This window comes from Podarcis cretensis, assembly GCF_951804945.1.
Source record: "Podarcis cretensis genome assembly, chromosome: 1".
Taxonomy (NCBI): Eukaryota; Metazoa; Chordata; class Lepidosauria; order Squamata; family Lacertidae; genus Podarcis; species Podarcis cretensis.
In genome coordinates, this window is record NC_137170.1 from 106,692,660 (window position 1) to 106,717,542 (window position 24,883).

The window sequence follows — 24,883 nt, forward strand, 5'->3', positions numbered from 1 at the left end:
TGTTTCTCAAAGTGGCATACGAAGAAAAACATACAACTTACACAATTTTAAAAAGATTAAATATATCAGAAAATAGGAACATCAGGGCAACATTCAAACCATGAGCTCACTTGAGCTGTCAGAACATCAGTTTATACACACAACTACCGGTACTTAAAAGCATGTTGATTAAAAAGAAAATAGGAACAGCATACCTGTATCTTGGATCGTTAATTATCATTTTCATAGCTTGCTCCCAAGAGGCGTTGGATGGCACACGCTATGAAGACATGAAGTAAATCATGTAAGTCCTCAAATCAGTACTTCTGTTTGTGCAACGGTAGCTTTAGGAATGCTAGCTAAGGTAAGAATGGATGCATCTAAATTGTGCAGTGGGGCATAGTTGTCAAATGTACTGATTCAGATTATTTGGTGGCAAAAGTGGGTAAATATTCTGCTTGGTATGTTTTTATTATAAAAATAAAAGAATATTTGTACAAAGGACTGTCATATTTCTTTGCTTTTCCTGTAAAAATGATAAACTACCATAAAACTAGGAAATGATAAATTTGGTACACAAGACACTTTCTGTATTCATGAGTATTTTTAGCCTTCTCATAATTTACTTACACTTCTAGAAATGGTGCATCAATCAGTTCGTACATGAAAGCAAACCATAGTTAACATATTCAGGTAGGTAGCCGTGTTGGTCTGACGCAGTTGAAATATATTAAAAATTGTCCAGTAGCACCTTAGAGACCAACTAAGTTTGTTCTTGGTATAAGCTTTCGTGTGCATGCACACTTCTTCAGATACACTGAAACAGAAGTACTATATAGAAGTGTCTGGTGACTTCTGTTTCAGTGTATCTGAAGAAGTGTGCATGCACAAGAAATCTTGTATCAAGAACAAACTTAGTTGGTCTCTAAGGTACTACTGGACAATTTTTTTGTTTGTTTACATAGTTATCAGATTACTGTTAACACACCTGTCTGGACTGCTTTGTTTCGTCCTATAGCATACAGAGGAAACAAACCACAATCTGATTGAAACATAGCACTAAGCCAGGGTTTGTCATTTGCTTTCCCCCAAGTGCTAGTAAAGAGAAGCAAAGCATGCATGATTGGCTTGTATATGATTTAGCCTTTGTTTATGGCTTATCATGAGTGAATATGGCTAGTGTTGCATTCCTTATTTTCTAACTTTTTTTGATAGGGTGGTAAGCTAATAAAAACATAGGGCTTTGTCCTTTTGATTCTGCAGTGATGTTTCATTAGTAACATTTGGGATGTAATACCACTTAATAAAGCAACATCTGACTCTTCAGAGTGAGAATTTACAAAGAGTAAGCGGATACCGGTAATTGAAGTTTTTAAACACAACCGTTTTTCCTTCTCTTCATCCCCCCCCCCAACGGCCAATTCTGCAAATGTGGAACTGTTGTGCCACCAGAATGCTCTTCTCACATAAAAATTTCATTTGTCTTTCCTTCTTTGGTCCCACTGCCCCCCGCAAAAGACCTAAACAAATGTAAGAATTTTTCACCAATACTGGAGCATGATGTGAAAGTTTATACCAAGTGCATTTTGGCTAGAATATTCTTTCCATGTTTACTTCAGTATGAATGTTATTCCATAAAGTTTCTTTCAAAATCAGCAATTCTCCCAACTCAAGTATATTTGCAATTCTTGAAATTTTAAACAGTAGTTGACTCAATTTAAAAACCTTTTCTTTCAATAGTTCTTTAAATGCTTGCTTAGCTTCTTCTTTTGTATTCCATGTGTAGGTCTTTTTAACTGGCTGGGCATCTTCTTCGTCCTTTTTGGCGGCAACACTATGGATTTAAAGAACAGCATGCTGCTTTAGCAAAAACCAGTACTAATTAAATGTAAGAGACACTAAGAGTGGGAACTGTAAACAATAGACCTAATGTCTCCCCGGAAGTGACAGCATACACAATTGAACCCCAACAGACTTCAGGCATAATGTGGTTCCAGGATACAGCATTATCTGACAGCTTCTAGCCAGTGGGTTAAATCCTTAAAAGATCAAGGAAATCACTGCTCATGCAACAGGGCTTTCCTGGCTCCTCCTTTCCACTACAAACCATGCAACTCCCTGTCTCTCCCCCCCCCCAAACACAAAAAAGAGCTCTTGAGGGTCGATAGACCCTCTAGACCTATGTGGGATGGGGTAGTTCCGATTTCTTCAGAACTAAAAATATATTGGTTCTCCACTGAGAAGGAAGAAGCAATTTCATACCTGACAGTAGTTATCAGACCAGTAATTTTAAAGAGCTGTTTGCTGTAATGTGCTAGTTTTCTTGCAAATCAGGTAAAGGCTGAAGGCAATTTAATAAGGCGTTAATAAGACTGTTATGTATGAAATGCCCTTGACTTCTTTTCAAAACCCAATCCATGAACTAATTTTTACACTTTGCGCCTGTTTACACAGCCTACGTGCTGTATGGTGCATGTTCAAATGAGTTTGCAAATGAATACATTTTTGTGTGTATATATGTTTTTGTTTGGATTTGAATGAATGTGGAGATGAGGGGGGATGGGGAAGAGGTAGCATGGCCTGGAAGATTAGCTATGAGGGAAATACAGCCCTTGGGCTGAAGTTTCCCAACTCTAATAAAATATACCCTTCTAATGGCCAAACTACACATTACATTATTCATAGTATTTTAAAAGTATACTTAAACATGTTCTAAAACTTTTGTTCCACAGAACTGCCCATATATATATGCAAAGGAAGAAAATAATGGCTTGGACATGGCACTGTCAAGTCCATTCATACTTATCACAGCTTGCCAAGCCTTTTCACTTTCCCAGGATGCACATGAAAGCCTTCCGCATCTAGTCTTGATCTCCCTCCACTCACTGGATGTGAAGGGAGATCAACTAGGTGCTTCTGCCTCTTATAAGTGGCAATACAACATACCACTTAGGAATGGAGAAAGAAAGATTAATATACAGGGGAAATCACTCCAAATTTGCTAGGAAGGCTCCCAAGGAGTGGGAGGGTTGACTCTGTATCCACTAATTTCCTCATCTATCTGCTATGGAGTACAAAACAATTCCTAACCCTTATTTTAACCAAGTCTATTCATGCACAAAAAAGGGAGTGAGGCACACAAGTTCAAAACCAGTAAAAAGGTGGGGAGGAGAGTTATTTCCTTTCGCATTCCCCACTTTTTTTTTTGCCAAATCCAATTCCCCACCCCAAGTACTGTCTTGAAAAAAAATAGAGATTAGTGCACACCAACTAGACATAGCATTACTTACTCTGAGGATTCCTGTTTAGGAGCTTCTTCGACAGAGTTTGTCACAACTTCTGCAGTCTGTTCCTGTACAACAGGAGCAGCTGGCTGTACCTGCTCATCAGCTGTAGCAGTGACCCTTTCATTTTCTATAACAGTAGCAACAGTGGAAGGCTCGGTTTCCGGAGCTGATGCAACAGCTGGAGCAGCAGGGACTGCTGGGGCAGCTATAGGAGCTTCAGGAACAATGGCTGCAGCATTTGTAACCCCTGGTGCGACTGCAGACGATGTTGGAACAGATTCCTCTGGTTTACCGCTACATAAACAGCAGACATCATATATGTGTTAATAACCCTGCCAATCACAGGAACAATGCATTTATCATTGAGAATTATTCTGGGGGAAATCCAATTTCTCTTCAGATTTTGGCAGCCTACAACCTTCTTACTGGATTGTGGTTTATGTCTTTAATTATATATTTATAATACATACTTTCATTTTAAAAATTCAAGGAGCATAGAATCAGCATAAAAAAAACATCATTAAATCTTCTAGAGTGCAATTGGCCAGCCTAAACAACATAGTTTTCAGGAAAAGAATGAATGGAAGGATAGTTCCTGCCAGCTCTCTAATGGTAGAGTTCCATAAGGTAGGGTCTGATGTATATGGCTTTCAGATTACTGGTTCCAACTGTCCAATGTAAACTTACACATTATGAAAAAAACTGCAGACTTCTAGGTTTGCAGAATGCAGTGCTGAAGACTAATAGTTAGCTTAATTTGCCATGCTAATTAAAAAAAGCCAGTTCTGCAATTTGTTTGAAAGAAAAGGCGAAGTGAACAACTATGTCCATATGTTCCCAAATCCCCCTCCTCTATTAGGCAATGTATATGTTTCACCCTTAAGCAGTATGTGGACCGAGAACTCCCAGAAGTGCAAGCTGGATTTCGAAGGGGCAGAGGAACCAGAGACCAAATTGCAAACATGCGCTGGATTATGGAGAAAGCTAGAGAGTTCCAGAAAAACATCTACTTCTGCTTCATTGACTACGCAAAAGCATTTGACTGTGTTGAACACAGCAAACTATGGCAAGTTCTTAAAGAAATGGGAGTGCCTGATCACCTCATCTTTCTCCTGAGAAATCTCTATGTGGGACAAGAAGCTATAGTTAGAACTGGATATGGAACAACTGATTGGTTCAAAAGTGGGAAAGGCGTAAGACAAGGCTGTATATTGTCTCCCTGCTTATTTAAACTTATATGCAGAATTCATCATGTGAAAGGCTGGGCTGGATGAATGGCAGAAAGTGAGGAAGAATTGAAGAACCTTTTAATGAGGGTGAAAGAGGAGAGCGCAAAATATGGTCTGAAGCTCAAGATAAAAAAAACTAAGATCAGGGCCACTGGTCCCATCACCTCCTGGCAAATAGAAGGGGAAGAAATGGAGGCAGTGAGAGATTTTACTTTCTTGGGCTCCATGATCACTGCAGATGGTGACAGCAGTCACAAAATTAAAAGACGCCTGCTTCTTGGGAGAAAAGCAATGACAAACCAAGGCAGCATCTTAAAAAGCAGAGGCATCACCTTGCCGACAAAGGTCTGTATAGTTAAAAGCTATGGTTTTCCCAGTAGTGATGTATGGAAGTGAGAGCTGGACCATAATGAAGGCTGATTGCCGAAGAATTGATGCTTTTGAATTCTGGCGCTGGAGGAGACTCTTGAGAGTCCCATGGACTGCAAGAAGATCAAACCTATCCATTCTGAAGGAAATAAGCCCTGAGTGCTCACTAGAAGGACAAATCCTGAAGCTGAGGCTCCAATACTTTGGCCACCTCATGAGAAGAGAAGACTCCCTGGAAAAGACCCTGATGCTGGGAAAGATGGAGGGCACAAGGAGAAGGGGACGACAGAGGATGAGATCATTGGACAGTGTTCTCGAAGCTACCAACATGAGTTTGACCAAATTGCGGGAGGCAGTGGAAGACAGGAGTGCCTGGGCTGCTCTGGTCCATGGGGTCACGAAGAGTCGGACATGACTAAATGACTAAACAACAATATGTTTCACCACTAAGAAACTCAGAAGATTCTGAAATAAAATGTGTTTAAGGCGGCAACAACCACCACCACCACCACCACCACCCAATGCAATAATGCATGTGGAGGCAGCCAAGCAGAGGAAGGTGAAGTTTAGTGTGCAAGTGGAAGTCTGTTCTACCCACAGCTAGTGTAAATATAGTTGTATTGATACCACCCTTCTTTTAAAAGTCCCAACTCATGGAATTTTTCTCGAGTAAAATATTTTCAAACATACCTGTTTTCTTCAGCTTTAATCATTGCTGCACAAAAGAAATAAATTGTTGTCAGATTTATTTATAAGTTGAATAAAAGTGCATATTAGAAGATAAAGTATGTTAAGACAAGTACTAAACTGATCGAAATACAATAAATTGTATCAAAATATTGAGCTGCAAAGTAAGACTGTGGCGTCTGCGTGGAACTTGGGAATAGAGGCAACAATTCTCTCACTTAAAAATTACTGAAGGAAGCTACTACTACTGGGTGACAGCTGCTCTTTCAAGTGATTCCGCAATAGCTATTGTGGTCAATTATGCTATTTTCGTCTTTGTCCATGACAGCTTAGCCAACATATTCTCCCTTTTCCTCCCCCAATAAAGACATTTATTAGATTAGGGACAGTTTCATTATATAATAGCATCCAATCCTGACTTCAAAGACTAGAGTTATCTCTGCTACCCAGAGAATACGGTGTATGCCAGGATTTCAACCTTTGGCTCTCCAGAAGTTGCGGCATGACAACATCCACCATCATTTTGGCGATGATGGTTGTGGTTGATGGAAGCTGAACAACATCAGGAAGGCCACAGGTTAGCCAAGTCCTGGATTATACCCAATAGGTGCTAGCTATAAATCAAGACAGAAAAAAAGGTCCCACAAAATTTACCTTCAAGATCTTCAAGTTCCTTGGGTTTTGCCCAGCGTGACTCTTTTGTTTGGGAATTGTAGTAGTAAGGCTTTCCAGAATCAGACTTATATTCCTTCCACGGACATTTTGACAACATTTGCTAGAGAACAGAATGTTTAGAAAAAACGTTTTAAAAATCATTCCGTAATATGACACGCCATATATTAAAAATGCCTATAAAATCAAAGGAGAGGCATGCAAAGCCATATCAAAAGAAACAAAGGACAAAATATAAAGGGCTGCACGTGAAATACCATGCCTGTAATGGAGCTTTTGGGGCACCCTCTTCCCACTGCAGCCCCTCAAAAAGCTAATCCTGAAGTTTAGGCAACTCTCCAGAGTAGGATTCAATGTGGGACGAATGGCTGCAGCTGGAAAGGAAAACTGGCACACACTCCAGTGATAAAAGGCATTTTATACTCACTGAAAACATGGTCAATTAAATAGACTCTTCTCAATTTGTTTATTTTACCTCTGCAGGTGTTTTGAGATCATCTGGTTTCTCCCAGGTAGACTGCTTTGTTTCAGTATTATAGTAGTATGTTCTTCCATCTGGTGACTTATGCTCTGACCACATAGATTTCTATGAAAAACAAAGCTTCGTATCAATAAATTCTGCAACATGTCTAGGAAGTGCAAGACAAAGTACCACAAAAATGTCTACAGGGGTAAATTGATACCTGTTTGGAAGGTTCCTCATTCGCAGAGCTGTTGGCCGGGGTGACTTGCTGCACTGTACAAACTACTGGAGGTGTAGGCTAAATATTAAAGAGGAAAGCACACTTCTGAAGAAAATATAGCAGCTTACTTTTTCTTTAAAACAATGTAAGATTGCAAACAGAAGAATACACAGCCATAAGTACAGCATACCCCCAATCTGTAAAATGGTCCCATTCGGATGCAATGCTAAGCCATGCATGATTCATTAATTCTGGGCTTCACTACTAGGAGTGGCATTAGCGTTCCCAACCAATGTCAGAGGACTCACGCCAGAATAACTGCAAAGGTGAAGTCCAGGCAAAACTCATCTGCACCTGACATCTGTAGTCAGGTGAAGCAGACGTCTTCTCCAAACCAGGGATCTTCTGGGAAGTGATAGCTACCAACTCTACAAAGACCACCACTATCTAGCACTCCTGTTCCTCAGTCTGCAGTCCTAGCTGCCCTCTCCAAGTCTCCTGCTCACCAGATGCCACTACATCTCCAGGAGCAGTCTGTGATAAGAACATACAAAGAGACTGCTTGATCAGGTCAATGGGAAGCTTAGAATGCTGCAGGTATGGTGGCATCCAGTGACAGCTCCTTCCAGGGGAGTTCACCTCCTCCAGAACACACCATCTCCCCACTTTCCAGACACATAAGCTCTGAAGATATAGCACCTGTCTTTTCAGAATTCAGATTTAATTTACTAGTCCATAGCCATCAACCTTCTCTCCCAATTCATAGGAAACACAGAGACAGAGCTCCCAGCAGTTTCAGAAAGATGTTAAAAACCTCCCCCACCATACCCAGTAACAATTCAAAAGCATCTATTTCTGTTCTCAGCAAGTTGTCTCACGAACATATTATGAGTTCTTTAAGAGCACATTATAGATACAGGTGAACCGATTGTCATTGTGTACTTGGACTTTCAAAAAGGTTTCAACAAGATACCTCGCCAAAGCTTTCTGAATAAGCTTAGATGTCATGGATTTAGAAGAGATCTCTTCTTGTGGATCACATATTGTTTAGTAGCAGGAAGCAGAAAGTAGGAATAAATGGGCAGTTCTATGAATGGAAGGAGTCCCCTATGGGCTGATTTTGGGAGCTGTGCTTTCAAAACTAGTTTATTAGCATCCAGAGTAAATGATGAGTAGTGAGGTGGCCAAGTTGCTAAATTGCTGATAACATTAAATTGTTCAGGGTCATTAAAAAAGAGAAGTTGTGAGGAGCTCCAAAAGGACCTCTCCAAAGAAAGTAAACTTTTGGGAGCAAATAAAATGTATTTCATTCATGTACATGTTTCAGATGAGCTGACATAAAAGTCAACCATGTTGTTGTATTTTATGCACATACACTCTTGTTATGCATACATGTGGATGTTTGGAAGGTATGTAAAGGAACCCAGGCATCCAACGCACAGGGCAAGGTGCAATCTCGCCTTAGCATGGAAGGGAGAAAAATCATGGAAACTGGACAAAGTTTAATACATGAAATTATTAAATTGCCCAAGCAACAAAAGTTCCTTGCTTACCTGAGTTCCTGGGGGGGCTAAACCTATGAAATATAAAATGATAAACCACATTTCAGCACAACCAGAACAATCCACACCTCCACATTTGCTTTTAATGTGACTCAAAAAACTTTCAGACCACATGAAAACATGCATGTTAAATTTTACAAGTGACTTACAATTAACCATTTCAAGCAGACTGTATTATGAATTTACATTCTGGCAATGAGCAGATAGTAAATGCAGCCAGACACTTCTTGTTATAAAAGCTTTCCCCCTGAAGCTCACTGAATATTTCAAGAATCTCTCAGTTACTCCTGCCTATTCATTTTGAGCTTCAAATGAATAATTTTCTCAGAACAGGAAGGCCAGAATCTGAAATGAATGCTCAAAATCTAATGATCCACAATGATGAAGATCTAACTGTCATGTTCACAGTTTTATGCAAGAGTCACTATATTCAACTCCAGCACGTTCAAGAGACAATACTCACATGCTAAAACTGGGACCTGTAACAAAACATTGTAACATGCAATGCTCCTGTTCAGTGTTCCAGTCACAGACAGCCATGTCTCCCTACATGATATTCCCATTTGATTTCCCATTTCCCATTCCTTCCCCATCAATCGGTCTGCATTACATGGCCTGTGGGTAAGCTCAGAGCTTATAAGGATATTTTTGGGGTTCCCCCGCCAAAAGTGTTATTTTTTAACTTTTCTGTGCTTCTGTAAACTTCAGGGTTTCCAAGCCTAGTGAAATTTCCCTCTTGTGCATGTAAATGTTTTAGGTATGCAAGGATGCCACACTCACTCTCTGGAAATAGAGGGAAAGATGCTGGTGAAATTCTCCATTGCTAAATGAACAAACTCTTTCAATTTCAATTCATAAATAAGTAAGTGTGAGGTGCATCATACTTCAATCCCAGATGAATCCTTCCGCAAAAAAATCCTACCTCCTTGTCAACAGAGTGGGAAGCACCTCAATGTTTTAGTTCATTGAGAATTAGTAAATAGGAAGAAGGGATATTTTCAAATTCTCCTTACATGCAGGCATTTGTGCATGTTTGGCATGTGCACCATTTTCGGCACCACAAAGGGGCAAAATGGGGGTGGAAGGCTCACTTACGGCCCGCTGACACGTTTGGTACCTCAGAATGGAACCCCCACATAAAAGAGGAGTTGCCTGTAACTGAATAAACTCTTAATTTTAACCCACATTATTATTAACAAACTTCTTTTTAGTTTTGAACCTTTTCTGGTTAAATTGTTAAATAAATAGTGAATACTTTTTACATACCAATTTGAGAATCCATACTGTTTACTCCTGGCTGTAGGGAAAAAAAATTAAAACTTACACGATGTATTACATGCTAACTTAAGCAAATTCAACTATAGGAGCTTGGTAGCAGTTACTGTTTTATAGACAGAAATCACTCTTGGAACATAAAATATTAACAAGACAGCATCTCCCTCTCTCACACACTCTCGTCCCACTGAGGACTTAAACCCAGTACTACATTATGACATTGCCCTGTAATGCCTACCCCCTGGTAAGCAACCACCAACCTTATTTTGCCACCACAACCAGCGAGTAACATATCACAGCTTTGCAAAATGAAGTAATGGTAGTGAAGAACAAGGGATGATGAAGCTTTTCCATTTTAAAGAAGTTAGGATCCTATGTGCAACTTTAAGAATCCACCCCAGCCTTTTTCCTCTGCTTGCCTGTATTTCTTTCTGCCTCCCCCTCCCAACTTCGGTAGGTCACTCAAACGTGGAGAAGTGAAGAGAGGTAGTGGAGCAATGGAGGTGTCCCTGCAAGCCCTCTCTCACTTGCCAGCCAGTAGGAAAGCCCCCTTGCCAGCCAACAGCCAATGAGAAAATACAGAGACTGAGGAAGGCACTACAAACAAGGTAATACTGGGAATTTGATAAAGTAGTTTTTGCTTTGAAACCTAACCCCTGCTTAAGAAGCAACTCTGCTATGTGGGTGGTGACCATTTTAGGCACATCCAATTGACACACGATCGCCGATGAGTGTGTGTGGTGTGGTGTAATGGAGCACACTTATCCGTGCTCCACCAATGTGTGCAAGGGCTGGGAACGGACCCTCTGCACGAAATGGTTGCTGCCTGTATATAAAGCTACACATCACACTATCAAAGCAGCCCTACTGGTCATGTTTTTGATAGCGCTTCCAATATGATTTTCAAATGTCTGCTACGACATGCCTCATTCTCCTGGATGCTAAAAAGGAGCTATGAGAAAGATGAAGCCGACACTAAACATGGCTAGATAATGCAATTCGTTAACAGGCGCTTGGTGAACCATATTATTGTTCTGCCAACCGCTAAACTTGGAAAATCTTCAAAGGACTGTTTCAAAAGATTGAACCAATTAATCTTGAAATTGAAATCCTATGAATTGCTCTCTGTTATTCCAATTTATTACTGTGAAGGTGATGCAACAGTATAGCAACACTATGTTAGTCAAGTGAGAGGTGATGAATTTTTTTTTAATGATAATTTGACCTAACCAGAAAAAAGCCTTTAGATTTATACTATAAATATGCCATAGCTAAACAAATTTCCTGAGGGAGCCTTGTCCTTAAATGTTCAGCAGCACAATAGGGTGACAAGGCTCATGACTTCATCAGGCCTTTCACATCACCTCACATTATTTCAAGAATCCTTCAATACAGGACTATCTGCTTGGGTAAGTTGTCACATAATAAAATTTGATTTATTTTGTTTTTTCAACAGGGGGTAAGGGGCTGGGGGGGGGGTGTAAGAGAACAGAGAAGTCATTTTGTGTGCCACTTTTGTTTTGCCACTTATCTTTTAGCATTTGCTGCTTTAAGCATAGCTCTGATGCTGTAAAAATATTCCCTGGGTCCCTGAAGCTGCTATTCAGGGGTTTTAAGGAGCTTTACTTATTCTGATTGCAAGAAACTGAATTATGGACATAACATATAGTTTAGCACTAGACATGCCTCTCGTCTTCTCCACCTCTGATACAGCTTCAAGACTATGGCAGAATCCAGTACCTTTTAAAATTAACCACAGTTGTTGTTACATTTGATAAGAAAAACTAGTTTATTTAAACTATTGTTTACTTAATCTTTAAAGTTTACTGTTTTACCATTCAAGAGTGGGCTATTGTAAGCAATGTGCACAATAGGTTACTTAGAATGACCCTTGAGGCTGTTGTACTGCCAACAGCCCTAAGCAGCATGGCTATTTGTCAGTGATGATGGGAGTTGCACTCTACCATCCCTGCACTAGAATAACAAAGTATAGCTTAGTGAGAAGGGAGAGTCTGTGACAGAAAGAAGTCCAGAATCAGGAGGAGAGGAGGGAGGCCAAGAGGCAGAGATGAGTCAGGCTGTTGAAGAAGCCAGGGTGCCTCCCTGTCCTGCTACTACAAGTTCTCCTCCCCTGGGTCTCCCAGGACCAGAAGACATATGAAGAGAGAGCAGCAGTGACAGGCATATCAGCATAGTCTCAGAATGCTTGGGAAGGACCTGGGAGAAATGATTTAGGCAGCTGTGGGAAGGCAGGGACTTTCAGCCTCACAGGGACAAGATCTACTGAGAAGAATTGCTGTGCTCATCAGGCCTAGCGCTCCTGAACAGACATTTCTGCTAATAAAGAGTTAACTTCACTTACTCTGGGTGCTTTATTCCCGACAACTGCTCCTGACATTAAGTAGGAAATAAATCACACACTCCTGTACCTTATAATAAGAATAAGCCATTAACATAATCCCCCCATAAAAAAAAAGCTGGAAAATTATTCAAACAGAGGGGAAAATATGCATTGTATGTTAGGTTAAAAATAAAATACAGTTAGTCAACGGTTTAAAATCACAAAATATAGATTTAATAATTACCGGTCCTGTAGGCTGCATGGGAGCATGAGACATATGGGGTGCCATCATCCCAGGCATCACTGATTGCATCATTCCAGGCATCTACAATAAAAGTATCATTATAGTACGTGTTTACAAGTTAATACAAATTGCTACATATGTAACTTTTTATGCTAATAGAAATAGTGTTTAATCCTGCTCAAACATAAATAAATTGGGGCATAACAAAGAAATATAACTATGTAAAGTGCTTTATACTCCTAACAAAATATTTATCCAATAGCTTAATGGTTTTCCAGGTACAAAATTTTAAGGTCTTACGTGATCAGAGGAATTTCTGTGGGCATGGGATTATTAGTTAGAGGGCCAACAAATAAGGGCAAGATTTTTCAGCTACTCATAGTGGTCTGTCAAATGGGTACCCAAAGCAAAAGATAAAGGAAGTGAAGTTTCAGGGTGGAGGGGAAAGCAGAAAGGTTCTCTCAAGAATACAGGGCTCCCAAAACTCAGTGTTTTAATATTAAATAACCCAAAATATTAGCACTATTCATGAAACACTGTAGGAATGGGGCCCAAATCAATTAAGCATCTAATTCCAGTTCCCAAACCCAATCCATGTGACTTATGTAAACTCTAATAATCTTGAGGGCTCATTTACCTCATCTATGAACAGAGGATAATACCTGAAGAACTTGTCTCACAGGGCTGGAGTAAGAGTTATGCTTGCAAAGATGTTCCAAGATGAAGAGTACTATAAAGTTTAAGAATTATGACTGCAGGGTTCAAAAACATGAACTGTTAAAAAAAGCTGAGAAAAGCATGCAACAGGGATGCAAACTACCGTAGCTGCTTAAAACCACATCACTGCCCTTGTTCCTGAAAGCATCATAAATATGCTGAAGGGGGCTATTCTTCACATTGGGACGTTGCAAGGCAACGGTTATGTGGGGGTCTAGCAAAAGCCATTCAAGGCAGAGACCCAATGCAGTTACTACGAAGAATTAATCTGTTTGTGTATGCACATGATATTTTAACTGGAAATGAATTTTGTAGGAAAGCTAGAAGTTTTATTTCCGATTTTTTTCATCAGCCCTTATTGGGGGACTGCAACAAGTGGATGACAACAAGAGCAGTGGACTTTACATATGCGTGTAATGTATTCAATTGGCCATATTCAGCCAATTTGATTGGCAAGCCCCACAAAAAGTTCTTGGGAAATCACCCCCCACTATAAAGTGACAGTCCCTGGAGGATTGGCCAAGTGACCCCATTCCCATGTATCTTCAGGGAGCATCAGGTTACTGCTCCCTCTTACCTTCCATCTTGTGTGGAGGGAGAGGTATTTGGTAGGGCTACTGCTCCACCCTCAATCCACAAGGTTTTCTTGGAAGCGTGAGGAAGAGAAGAAAGAATGGGAGTGGCCCTCCCATTCCCCACCATCCTGTAGAAGCAGGAGAAGAAAGGAGTCTTGCCCCACTGCTGCTTCCAAATAATTGTGTTCCATGCTAGAGATGCTCCCTAAAAGCTTCTATCCAAGTAGCTTTTGAAACAAAGGATTTCTTAATTCAGAGATGCCAGATTAATAGCCTCCAGGACACAAGCTGTATGCTTCCCACATTAACAGAACTTGATAAATCCAGTTTGTTCTGATCCTGGTGAGCCACAAAAACTCAATGTTTATCCAATATATGATGGGCCACAATACATGGTTATAAAGCCTGTTAACTGTGTGTTTAACAGCCCTGCTTTAACTACTTTGAGGCAACATTAATTTTATGGGTTATGCACACAATTTTCAAGTTCAGGGTCACTATAAACCAAGGGCAGAAGAAAGTGAATTCTATCATCAGTAGGAACAAGCTGTTATTTAAATTAAGGGAAAAGGTCCAATGGAATATGACAAAATACTGTGGGTACATTCCCAGTGGAACTATGGGTATTTGCCCCCAAAAGCAACAAGGAGAGAGGTTCTAAACAAACAGATAAAAGTTCATGGGAGGGCAGACATGGGAGTCTAAACAGATGGATAGCCACACTCTTAAGATACAAAACTCCTATATTCTGGATACCAAACCACATTCTGACCTACTTAAAAACAATTCTTGTTTCTAATAATTTACCTCTAAAATACACACCGGAAGATAGAAATTTTACTGACACTATTAACCAAGGGAAAGTTGACCAGCAAAGCTTCACTGGAGAATACAAAGCTTTTGTAGTAAAAATCACTGTTGAAAGTGAGCAATTACAGAAAATAACACTCACTGCCCAAATTACTTTGCATGTCTTTCCTTCTCCTCTTTAGTTCTTGTTTACGCTACCCTACAAGCATCTGAACTAAAAAGCTGTCACACTGTTCATAATCTGGAAGCATGCCACCCACAAATCTGATCTATGAACTGCATGCTAGGACAGGGTTCCCTTTATTCGCCTTCAACTAGGACATCAGGGAAGAAATATTTGGAAGCTGCTGGCTTTACTGAAAAGGCATCTGACAGCCGGGGGGGGGGGGGCGCAATCCTAAACAGAGTAAAGTCTTCTTTAACTATCGTCAGAAGTGGGATTTCTCCCAATGATGGAGAAGCAGAGAAGCAAATGCTAGACAGAGTTTATTATTTCTGATTCTTCTAGATAACCATGGAAGAGACAAATGAAATGCTACAACCTCTACAATTGAGAGAACAGGGAAAGTAAAGCACTGAGAGAAAGGGCTCAACTGCTCACTGGCCATACCTCTCACGGATTCTCAAGGAGAACACAGGATATATGCTCGTCACTCTGATCATATAAGGGCTAAACCCCTTCACTTCACAGGACAAAGGCCCCATAACTATAAATATTCAGGAACTCCTATAAAAGGCATTACAGTGGTAGGGTTGTGTCTTCTTTTTGACCTACTGGTTACATGAATTAAAATATGTCTCAACTGAGAAGAAGTGATTTGTATACTTGCAAGACAACTTTCAATTCAATGAAGTCAAAGTGTTTTTTTCCAAAAAGAAAAGAAAAGGTAGTTTAAAAACTGTAGTGATGTGAAGCTCAGAGTAATCAACACCTACTGAGTTATGGAAAACCCTAAAATGGATTAAAATTCATGCTTCAAAATGCACCTTTTAAGACGCTATTAACAAAACCAACAAAAACCAACTTACCTGTCCCATTTGTGGCCCTCCCATAGGGGGCATCATTTGAGGCATCATTCCATGAGAGACTGGAGGCATATTGGGTGGCCTTTGGCCCATAGGATGCATTCCCATGGGAGGGTAGTGAGGCATACCCGGATGTCCCATCTGAAAAAAACAATATTCGTGACAGATCAAGATTCCAAGATAATAAACACAATGGAAATAACCTCTCTGGGTTCCAAGTCAGGTCATTTAGGTATTGTTGTCTGCTATAATAAAGTTATGGCCTCACATGTTGTTTGCTTCCATGAAATTCTCGGATTCATCAATATATTTCTTCTTAAGTTTTCTAACGTGAAAGTAGATTACTCTCAAACTATAATATTCCAATCCACTGGTTTTTAATGCTTTCCAGAGTTTCCACAAAAGCAAACCCCAAACTTTTGATTCTTTGCAGCATTACCCTATAGAGTAACTTAGAACATTGAGTTATAGAGCTATATAGTTATAGAGCTATAGAGTATAGCTTAGAACATTGTGTGAGATTTAAAAATGCTCTTTCATGAACAGGACTTCCCCAATTTTTGAAAAAGGTTTGTATTTAATATGGACTCCAACAAATGAAACTGGGTGTAGATACCCTGATCCAACCAGGAAAAACGACCACCTCTCCCCACTATCATTCACAGAAGTCTTTATTGTATAAAAATCTCTTTCATTAACAGTAGGATTCCCGTGGATCCAACCAAGTATCCTCCCTATCTGCTAGGCTTTTATGAATTTTAATTTCTTTATAATGTTAAAGTATTGTAGAAAGCTTAAACATTGACTCAGCCTCGATAAAAACAGAAATAGCAATCTGATTACCAAGAATGTCCTGAAATTTTTATCACATTTAGAGATGTTACTGAAGAACAGCCTTAAGCTCCAATATTCACTGTATTAATATAAAGGCCAACTGAAGGATATGCTACCTGCACTTAAGTAGTGCATGGCAAGTCATGATGGATACTCAATGTCTCCTGCAACCAACCACAATTGGATGGGGGCTGCATGTTTGATAGAATTGCAGTTTTTAACTTCCTAAAGGAACTCAAGCAGTATTGTTTAAAAAACTAAATAGAATTAAATACAACTACTAAAAACAGCATATTATTGGATTACTTCCCACATTATGTGTCTAACATGTATACACCTATTTGCCATTCAGGCCATTACCCTGTAATGGGCAAAAAAGAACAACATAAAATATGAAACTATCCTGACAATCATGAGCATATTATTTTCAACTTACTGTATTGGCAAGTGAGCACTACCAATTACCTAAATTTATGATACCTCCGTGGGACGCGGGTGGTGCTGTGGGTTAAACCACAGAGCCTAGGACCTGCCGATCGAAAGGTCGGCGGTTCGAATCCCCGCGGCGGGGTGAGCTCCCGTCGCTCGGTCCCAGCTCCTGCCAACCTAGCAGTTCGAAAGCACCCCAAAAAGTGCAAGTAGATAAATAGGGACTGCTCTCCAGCGGGAAGGTAAACGGCATTTCCGTGTGCTGCACTGGTTTGCCAGCTACGGCTTAGTCATGCTGGCCACGTGACCCGGAAGCTGTCTGCGGACAAGCGCCGGCTCCCAGCCTCTTGAGCGAGATGAGCGCGCAACCCTAGAGTCGGTTGACTGGACCTGATGGTCAGGGGTACCTTTACCTTACCTTTATGATACCTCCACATACAAGAGGTTCCCTGCTACAGAACTTTATCTTCCAACTCCTGGAGCAGTGGGCTATAATGGAGGGGAAGATGAGGCACAGGAGGGGACAAATCTTGCCAGCATGCCCCCACTCCCCTCTCATGATTGTCTTCAGACACTAAACTGAATACCTGATTGGGCCTTGCTCAACCATTCTTCATAGGTACAGACTTGCAACTAAAAATTGTGTTAAAAACAGCCATTTTCTACCCAACGCCAAATTTACATATTACCGCCACCAAACAAAAAGTTACCCTTTTCTCTCATTTTATGAGCACACATTGCATCCAGCTACTTGAAAAGCACAAGGTTAATCAAAGTATGAATCTACTTAATACATAACTTGATAAGCAGCTTGCTGGTAACGAAGTAGCCCAAAACTTGAACAAAAGGACTTTGGACATGATGTGCTTAAGAGATCAAGATAGGACAAGACGTCTGTGCAGAAAAAGCTCCATTATTAGAAACCGATTATGTTAGAAGCATGAACTACACTCTTTTTTATTTTGGGGGGGATGAGTGTAGGGCGTGGGAAACAGAGAAGGGCGATTATGCCGGACTGCAAGTTGCCCCGGACCTCTTATAACAACTACCCATCTCCATATTCCACTCAGGTTAGACCAGAATCGTACCCTATTCTTCGACTTCAGAGTTTGAGGATCACGCTGAAAGCGCTCAGAATGGACGCGCGACGGGCAACTCCACGCGGGAGTTAACGCAGCGGGAAAAACAAGTCACAACCATTCCACTCACCATGAGGGGCTCTCGGCCCATACCGCCGCCGCCGCCGCCTCCTCCACCGCCGCCGCCGCCGCCACCTGGTCGCATCGAAGGATTGAGGAGGCTCCCGCCGCCGCCGCCGCCACCTCCGCACCTGCCCAGCAGCCTCCCCCGGAGCGGCTGGCGGGAAGACGGGCCGAAGGGCAGGAGGGGTTCGGGCTCCCCTCGAGGCAGGAGGAGGGGAGCCAAGAGGCTGACGGGCTTCCCGGCCGGCCAATCCGGGCGGCCTCCCATGCGGCTGCTCTTGGGCGACTGCTCCGGGCCGGGAGCCCCCACGGGCCGCACTCCCTCGCCGGGGTTGAGCTGCATGAGGGGAGGCGGCTTGGGCAGGGAGAAAGGGAGCGGCTGAGGGGAGGCCGCGGCGGCCCCCGAGTCCCCGCCTGACATCGCCTCCCCTGGACCGGGCCCGGCTCCGGCGAGCCTGCCCTCCCGGCTGCGGGGTGTCTAAGCGGAACCGTTAGTGGAGGAGCGAACGGGAAGAGGAAGGAGGGGCGGGCGGGGGCCGGCGGCGGCCGCCCTGCGGGGCAAGGGGAGAAAAGGGGTTCCGTCGAAAGTCAGGCTCACCGACACGTAAGGAGGAGCGCCCTGCGCGCGCGGCTGGGCCGGAACAAAAAACTCACTCCAGGCCGGGTTGTGGGGAGAAGTGAGGGCCGCCGCCGCCGCCGCCGCCTCCCGCTCTTCCTCCCCTCAGCGGGAGGCGAAGAGCAAAGCGGGGGGCGAAGGGGGAAAGAAAGAAAAAGCGCGCGTGGTGTCAGGGTTTATCCAACGGAAGGGCCTGAGGAGGATGGAAACTACAGAGTGGGAGCAGAGGGGGACGTGCGCGCAAAGGACACTGGGAAAATGGGCTCCCGCGAGCCGAGATCGGGGCGTGGCTACGGAAAGCCAAGAGGTCCCTCAGCTGAACTGGAAGGGCGGGCGGAGGAAGCGAGACAGCAAAGACGTTTGGCTTGCTTCCTCGCTCGGTCCCTTTAAGAGGCCCTGAGCAGTTTAATCCGTTGAGCGAGCGAGGCGGTGGGGTGGCAGGTGCGAGAGAGAGAGAGAGAGACAGACAGACAGACAGACAGACAGACAGAAGAGGGCGGGGCTCCCGATGCGTTCTTCCGGCGTGGGCAATTTCTCGGTCCCACCCCTTTCGCGAGATAGATACGCTTCCGGTTTAGAGGCAGTGGCGTGGGGGGCGGGGAGGGGACCGCTTTGACTGGGCGACGCCGCGGCGGCCGTTTCGCGCGCGAGAACTTCGAAAGCGCCGTTGCCATGGCAGTGCGCTACCGGAACACCGCGGTCCGTTACGGCCGCGCGGGGCCCCCCGGCACTCCGTGGCCGCCGGAGCGAGGGGAGGTAGCGCGGAACCTCCAGGCGGAGCTTGAGGAGGAGGAGGAAGGCGGCGGCAAAGGAGAGCTGCTGGGCGGCCTCGGGAGAAGCCCCGTGTCCCGGGCTACCCTGGCCCCGCTGCCGGACGGGGCGGCTCGCCGGTGGCCGAGCAGGGCCTTCTCCGTGCTGTGCTGCCTCCTGGCCGTGTCCTTGCTGGCTTTCCTGCTGGCCATCGCTTGCCTGGTACTGAGAGGTGAGGAAAGGGCGAGAAGAGGAGGCATCCAAAGTGATCCGTAAAGGATTGCAGCCTAAGAATGTATTTAGGAGTACAAAGTAGCGTGCCAGCCACCCAATCTTTGTTAGGTAAAGGTAAAGGGACCCCTGACAATTAGGTCCAGTTGTGACCGACTCTGCGATTGCGGCGCTCATCTCGCTTTACTGGCCGAGGGAGCTGGCGTACAGCTTCCAGGTCATGTGGCCAGCATGACTAAGCTGCTTCTGGCAAACCAGAGCAGCGCACGGAAACGCCGTCTACCTTCCCACCCGAGCGGTACCTATTTATTTACTTGCACTTTGACGTGCTTTTGAACTGCTAGGTTGGCAGGAGCAGGGACCGAGCAACAGGAGCTCACCCCTTTGCAGGGATTCAAACCTCCGACCTTCTGATCGGCAAGTCCTAGGCTCTGTGGTTTAAGCCACAGCGCCACCCGCATACTTCTGCTTAAAAACCTGTGGCACACTTTAACAGGCATTTGAATTCTAACTGATTTTTTTATGCAACAAAATGATTGTCTAGTCATGCGGCAGAAGAAAAAATGCTTGGGTGTGCCACTTGCTAGAGAACAATTTCTACCCGGAATTGCTTTGCCTTACAACTTTCATTGTTTGCTGTTTCTGCCAACAGATTTGCGATCTGAAAAAGGGAAGACCGATGAGAATATAGAAACAAGCATTTTAGGTGAGCTGCTCATGTCGCTTTATTTTGGAATAACGGCTGTTCATTTTAGGCTTTGTTTATTGGCTAATAGGGCTGGGCGATGTATCATATATTGTCCAAAATTCATTTGAACTGAAAGAGGGACACGACAGGGATGCCCCCTATCACCACTTTTATTTATAACAGTATTGGAAACATTAATAGCTTTAAGGAAAGATGAAGAAATAAAGGGCATAAACCTTGAAACATAGAGTTATAAAGTAAAAGCATTTGCGGATGATGCAATTATAACAACTGAAACACCAATAGAAAATATTCAGTAAGCATTAATAAAAATGAAAGAATTTGGCGATGTATCAGGATTTGAATAAAGACAAGTCAAAATTATTAACAAAAAATATGGGGGAGAAGGATAGAAATGAGATAAGAGAGAACAACAGGATTAAAAATAGAAAACAAGGTAAATTATTTAGGGGTATGGATTACAAATAAAAACAGGGATTTATTTAATGACAATTACGTTAAAAATGGAAATCAAAGGGAATATAGAAAAATGGAACAAATTAAAATTATCATTGGGGGAGAGTATCAATGATTAAAATGGTGATATTACAAAAAATCTTATTTTTATTTCAAACTATCCCAATAATAATTGGGACAAAGTATTTCATAAGCTGGCAAAGAGACCTTGACAATTTCATATGGCAGGGGAAGAAAGCCAGAATAAAATCAGAAATAATGATGGGATCAAAAGAAAGTTGGGGATTTGCAGTCCCAGACTTAAGAAGATATTTCGAAGCAGCGTGCTGGAACTGGTTGAAAAAGTGGATATTATTAAAAGATACTGAAGTTTTAAAGTTAGAAGGTTGGGACAAAATATATGGTTGGCACGGATATCTATTTTATGGGAAGATACAACTGCATAAAGGATTCATTTAGTAAGAAAGGCCCCATTTGAGGTATGGGAGAGAACGAAAGAGAGAATTACAGAAAAAACCCCATGGTGGATCTCTCCACTAGAGGCAACCTCGACACTAAAAAATAATATAAAAACTATCTGGCCAACATATAGATAATTAGCAGAAGAAACAAATGGAAACACTAAATAAAAAAATTATGAAGAACTCAAAACAATGGGAATAAATTGGCTAGAATATTTCCAATTAAAGGCAACGTATGAGAAAGATATAAAAACTAGGGGATTTGAAAACAAAATGTCAAAATTTGAAAGAGAGGTACTACAAAGTAATCAAAAAAACTTTTAAAAATGTACAGATTGTTAGAAAAAGTACCTTCGGATCAAGAGGTACAAGGAGAGAACATGCTAAAGTGGGAACGGGACCTAGGCTATACAATCGATTTGGAAGACCGGAAATTTTTTTGGGGGGGAAATATAAACTTTACAGTCTGCAATTCATTGAGGGAGAACTACATGAAGATCCACAACAGATGGTATTTGGCTCCAGATAGATTATCAAAAATGAATAGAGCGAACAGTAACAACTCAATGGATGATTACTTTCCATAGATCAGACACAAAAATGCTAGTTTTGTTCTAACCATAATGAAAATTACAACATTCTGCACACATATAATGCAAACATGTTCCACTCAATATACTTAATTCTGAGTAAACATTCGTAGGGTTGTATTGTTATTGTCATTTTGCTAGTTTACTTCTATTCCGGATTTGAGCTTTATTCTACAGTGGAGTTGATGCATCTCTCCTGTGGCCAAATTAAAATTGTATTCCAGGTTTTCACTTTGTTTCTCTTCCCTAAGGATTTTGGAGTCTACTTGTTCTATCCTTATTGAGTGGACTTTCATGTTGCAGTTTTTCTTGGACAGTGACCTATTTTGATTCCTTTGAACCGGGAATGTTTCCTCCTACTCCACTCTCACCTGCACGATTCAAGTGAGTTCCTTCTTCGTAAGACTGAAATACGACCAGATACGGGGTTTAGTAAACCACTATAATAGATATGTAAGGAACAGCTTGTTGCTAAATATGCTGGTGCTGTTACAACTTCATATTCGAGGAAACAAATTTATGCCAACTAGTGTTGGACTAGTCACCGGGAAAGAGTCCATGGTGACTAGCTAGAGTACAATAATTCTATGTTTTTAGTTGAGAAATGCGATATTACCATAAACTGTTATATGTGATAGGATGTAAAATAGGTTTAATTTGTTATGTTGTATGTTAAGGACAGTTTTGTTGCCTTGTATTCACAAAATACAAAGAATGTGTTCTTTCTGAGACTTCATATTAAACAATTTTACAAGTTAGCCAGCAGGGTGTGTCCTATCATAAGTTTTCATATCTTATATAAAGCCCTTTTACCTTTACTTTAGTATTCCTGAAACAATTTTAAGTCAAGGTAAAAAATAATTAAATCCATGATCTACAATATATACAGTGAACTACCCCCCCCCCCAAATTACCAATATTTATTGCTTTCTGTATGTAGAATATTTTGAATATACTCCCATTTCTCTGTGTTTTTGCTGTTTGTGGGAGTTTTATTGAAGGGAATTGGTAATAATCTGCTATACTTTGGCTTCTTCAGGCTTTCTATTGTGGTAATGAAATAATTTTTCATTTTTGGAATAGGACTATGACTAGGATTAAAAAGTTTTAATTTTAGCTTTTGTAATGTTCTTGTTACCTACATACTGGTTTTCTGCTTTTTTTCAGGCGAATGACTGGGCACTCCTTTCACATGGGCTATAGTATGGCCATACTGAATGGAATAGTGGCAGCTCTTGCCCTAGTATGGTGTCTCCTTTAGTCTGTACTGAGAACTTTCTCATAAAGAGACAGCTTTCTAGATTAGACGACGCTTGAAGCTGCCTTCACACAAACAAACCATCCATATGTTCAGTATACTTGCCTCAATCTCTGTTTTAATATGCTTTCTCCAAAATGATGCCAAATGTTTTAGGAAGCAGCTGGAGGCATTTCTAAAACAAATCAACAGGTGGAGACAGATTAATAAGGAAAGGAGGTGTACACAAAATGTCCGGCTGCATGAAATGATTGCAGCATTTTCAAAAGACTTCATGAGGCAACCACTTCATGAGAATTAGCTCAGGATTGTTGCTGATAAAATGCTCAAAATAGCCACTGGATTAATAATAATTGCCATTATTCTATTATACCATTCAGTGAACTTTCAGGTTTGGTTTTGACATGCTGCATACTTAGCAACAAAATTGGGGCGGGGGGAGGTTTGAATCACATCAATTGTGCTCATTCGATTTCAGAGGATTTACACTAACTTAATTTCATTTGGGAGAAGGGGACAGCAGCGAAAGGAGAGACCCTGCAATTTCACTCAATTTCCACTATGGGACTTACTTTGTTCCTAGACTTAAAAGGACAGGGTTTGTAGATTGAAAAAAAAAAAAGGTTTACATACAGAACATAAATTCAGTGCAAATAAACTTGCTAACCACCTTATTCTTATCTCTAGGGCAGAGCCCTACCGGTGGGGGGGGGGTGTTAGCAAGTTTTTTTGCCATGGGTGAAACCTCTAGCGGGGCATAGTTGAGTCCCCCAGCCTTTGTGTATGCATATGCAAGTGCATGTGGGAGTGCCAAACTCTACCCTTTGACCTAGGTAAAATAAAGCCTAGTTTTGCCCTGCTGTGGGGTCATTGAAGGGCCAGGACAGCTATATGTGTGTCAAAGACCTAGAAGACAAAATCACATAGCTTCTTTCTTGCAGGCTGATCCCTAATTTACAAGTCTCAATTCTCAGCTTCGCTCGCTCCCTCATGCCGCTAAGAAAGAGGGGCTTCCCATTTGACAGGCATCAGTTCAGGACCAGCTGTCAAGCTGTAACAATGTTACATAATACTTTTATTAGGAGTGCTGGGGGAGATTTCAATTAGAAGTATGTGTAGTTTGTGCCACTTGATAGCTAAGAAAGCACTGCTTTAATTTTCACTACCTCCAAGTGTTGGGTCAAAATTCTGACTACACCAATATTGTATTAATGCGGCTGTAATGTGTTTTGTCCCTGTTCTCAGTTTAGTTTCTTTCTGTTCTCAGTGAGACTGGCTGCAAAAGTGTTGTAGTGCTAAAATAAAATATGGCTTAGTGTTATGTGTATTAACCTTGGATTCATGGGCTCCTTTCTGTTGTCCACCTGTTGCAGCCGCAAGGAGAAGATCAGAAACTTCTGCTTCTGTTTCAACTAACAGTTATTTATTGGCCTGGTTCTGATAATCTTAGATAGATAAAACTTTATTCGCATCAGCTGATGGCCATAGCAAAGGTTCTGATAATCGCATATTGACTTAAATAAGTTCAGTATGAATAAGGCTTGTGAGCATGCACATAACTCCTTCGTAACAGGTGTCGAAAACCCCAGGAACTCCTCAGTTTACTTTCATTTCTCATTTCATCCAAATTGGGAAACAGCTTAGGAACAAGACAGAATATGAAACCGACATCAAACTGGATTCCTGCCTTGTTCCATTAACCATAGTTTTCTGATTAGGTTGAAATTTCACTGGCACAAAGGGAAGATTTATTGTCCCTATACATCTACTGTGTTTGAACTTAGAGAAACTTTTGTTGGACTTCAAACCCTGGTTTACAGTTCTTACTTGTTTCCAGAAATCATAGTTAAGATTAACCACAGTTTGAAGGGTCAGATGTGACAAACCATAG

The 24,883-nt window shown here is 41.8% G+C and overlaps 2 protein-coding genes across 2 annotated transcripts in view; one reads left to right on the forward strand and one right to left on the reverse strand.

Annotated features, from left to right (window-relative positions):
- Nucleotides 1–18,758, reverse strand: part of PRPF40A (pre-mRNA processing factor 40 homolog A) — a 30,410-nt gene extending 11,652 nt beyond the window's left edge. Inside the window, exons 1-12 of the mRNA XM_079993285.1 lie at nt 17,929–18,758; nt 15,460–15,597; nt 12,329–12,409; nt 9,735–9,765; nt 8,460–8,482; nt 6,907–6,984; nt 6,699–6,809; nt 6,206–6,326; nt 5,555–5,579; nt 3,270–3,560; nt 1,705–1,813; nt 195–259 (exon numbers count right to left, since the gene is read on the reverse strand). Of these exons, the coding sequence (XP_079849411.1) occupies nt 195–259; nt 1,705–1,813; nt 3,270–3,560; nt 5,555–5,579; nt 6,206–6,326; nt 6,699–6,809; nt 6,907–6,984; nt 8,460–8,482; nt 9,735–9,765; nt 12,329–12,409; nt 15,460–15,597; nt 17,929–18,342 (1,487 nt within the window). The 5' untranslated portion in view covers nt 18,343–18,758. The remainder of the gene's footprint in view (nt 1–194; nt 260–1,704; nt 1,814–3,269; nt 3,561–5,554; nt 5,580–6,205; nt 6,327–6,698; nt 6,810–6,906; nt 6,985–8,459; nt 8,483–9,734; nt 9,766–12,328; nt 12,410–15,459; nt 15,598–17,928) is intronic.
- Nucleotides 18,759–19,085: 327 nt separating this feature from the next.
- Nucleotides 19,086–24,323, forward strand: ARL6IP6 (ARF like GTPase 6 interacting protein 6). Its single transcript, XM_079994964.1, has 4 exons — nt 19,086–19,519; nt 20,171–20,224; nt 21,986–22,118; nt 22,902–24,323. The coding sequence occupies exons 1-4, from the start codon at nt 19,210–19,212 to the stop codon at nt 22,993–22,995; spliced, it is 591 nt and encodes a 196-aa protein (XP_079851090.1). The 5' UTR covers nt 19,086–19,209; the 3' UTR covers nt 22,996–24,323.
- The last annotated feature ends 560 nt before the right edge of the window (nt 24,324–24,883 follow it).

Excerpts from the sequence above, each read along its gene's own strand:
- ARL6IP6 (XM_079994964.1), top strand. The coding sequence starts at position 19,210 with ATGGCAGTGCGCTACCGGAACACCGCGGTCCGTTACGGCCGCGCGGGG. Across the intron at positions 20,225-21,985 it reads TATAGAAACAAGCATTTTAG|GATTTTGGAGTCTACTTGTT; the intron begins GTGAGCTGCTCA and ends CTCTTCCCTAAG. Across the intron at positions 22,119-22,901 it reads CTCTCACCTGCACGATTCAA|GCGAATGACTGGGCACTCCT; the intron begins GTGAGTTCCTTC and ends GCTTTTTTTCAG.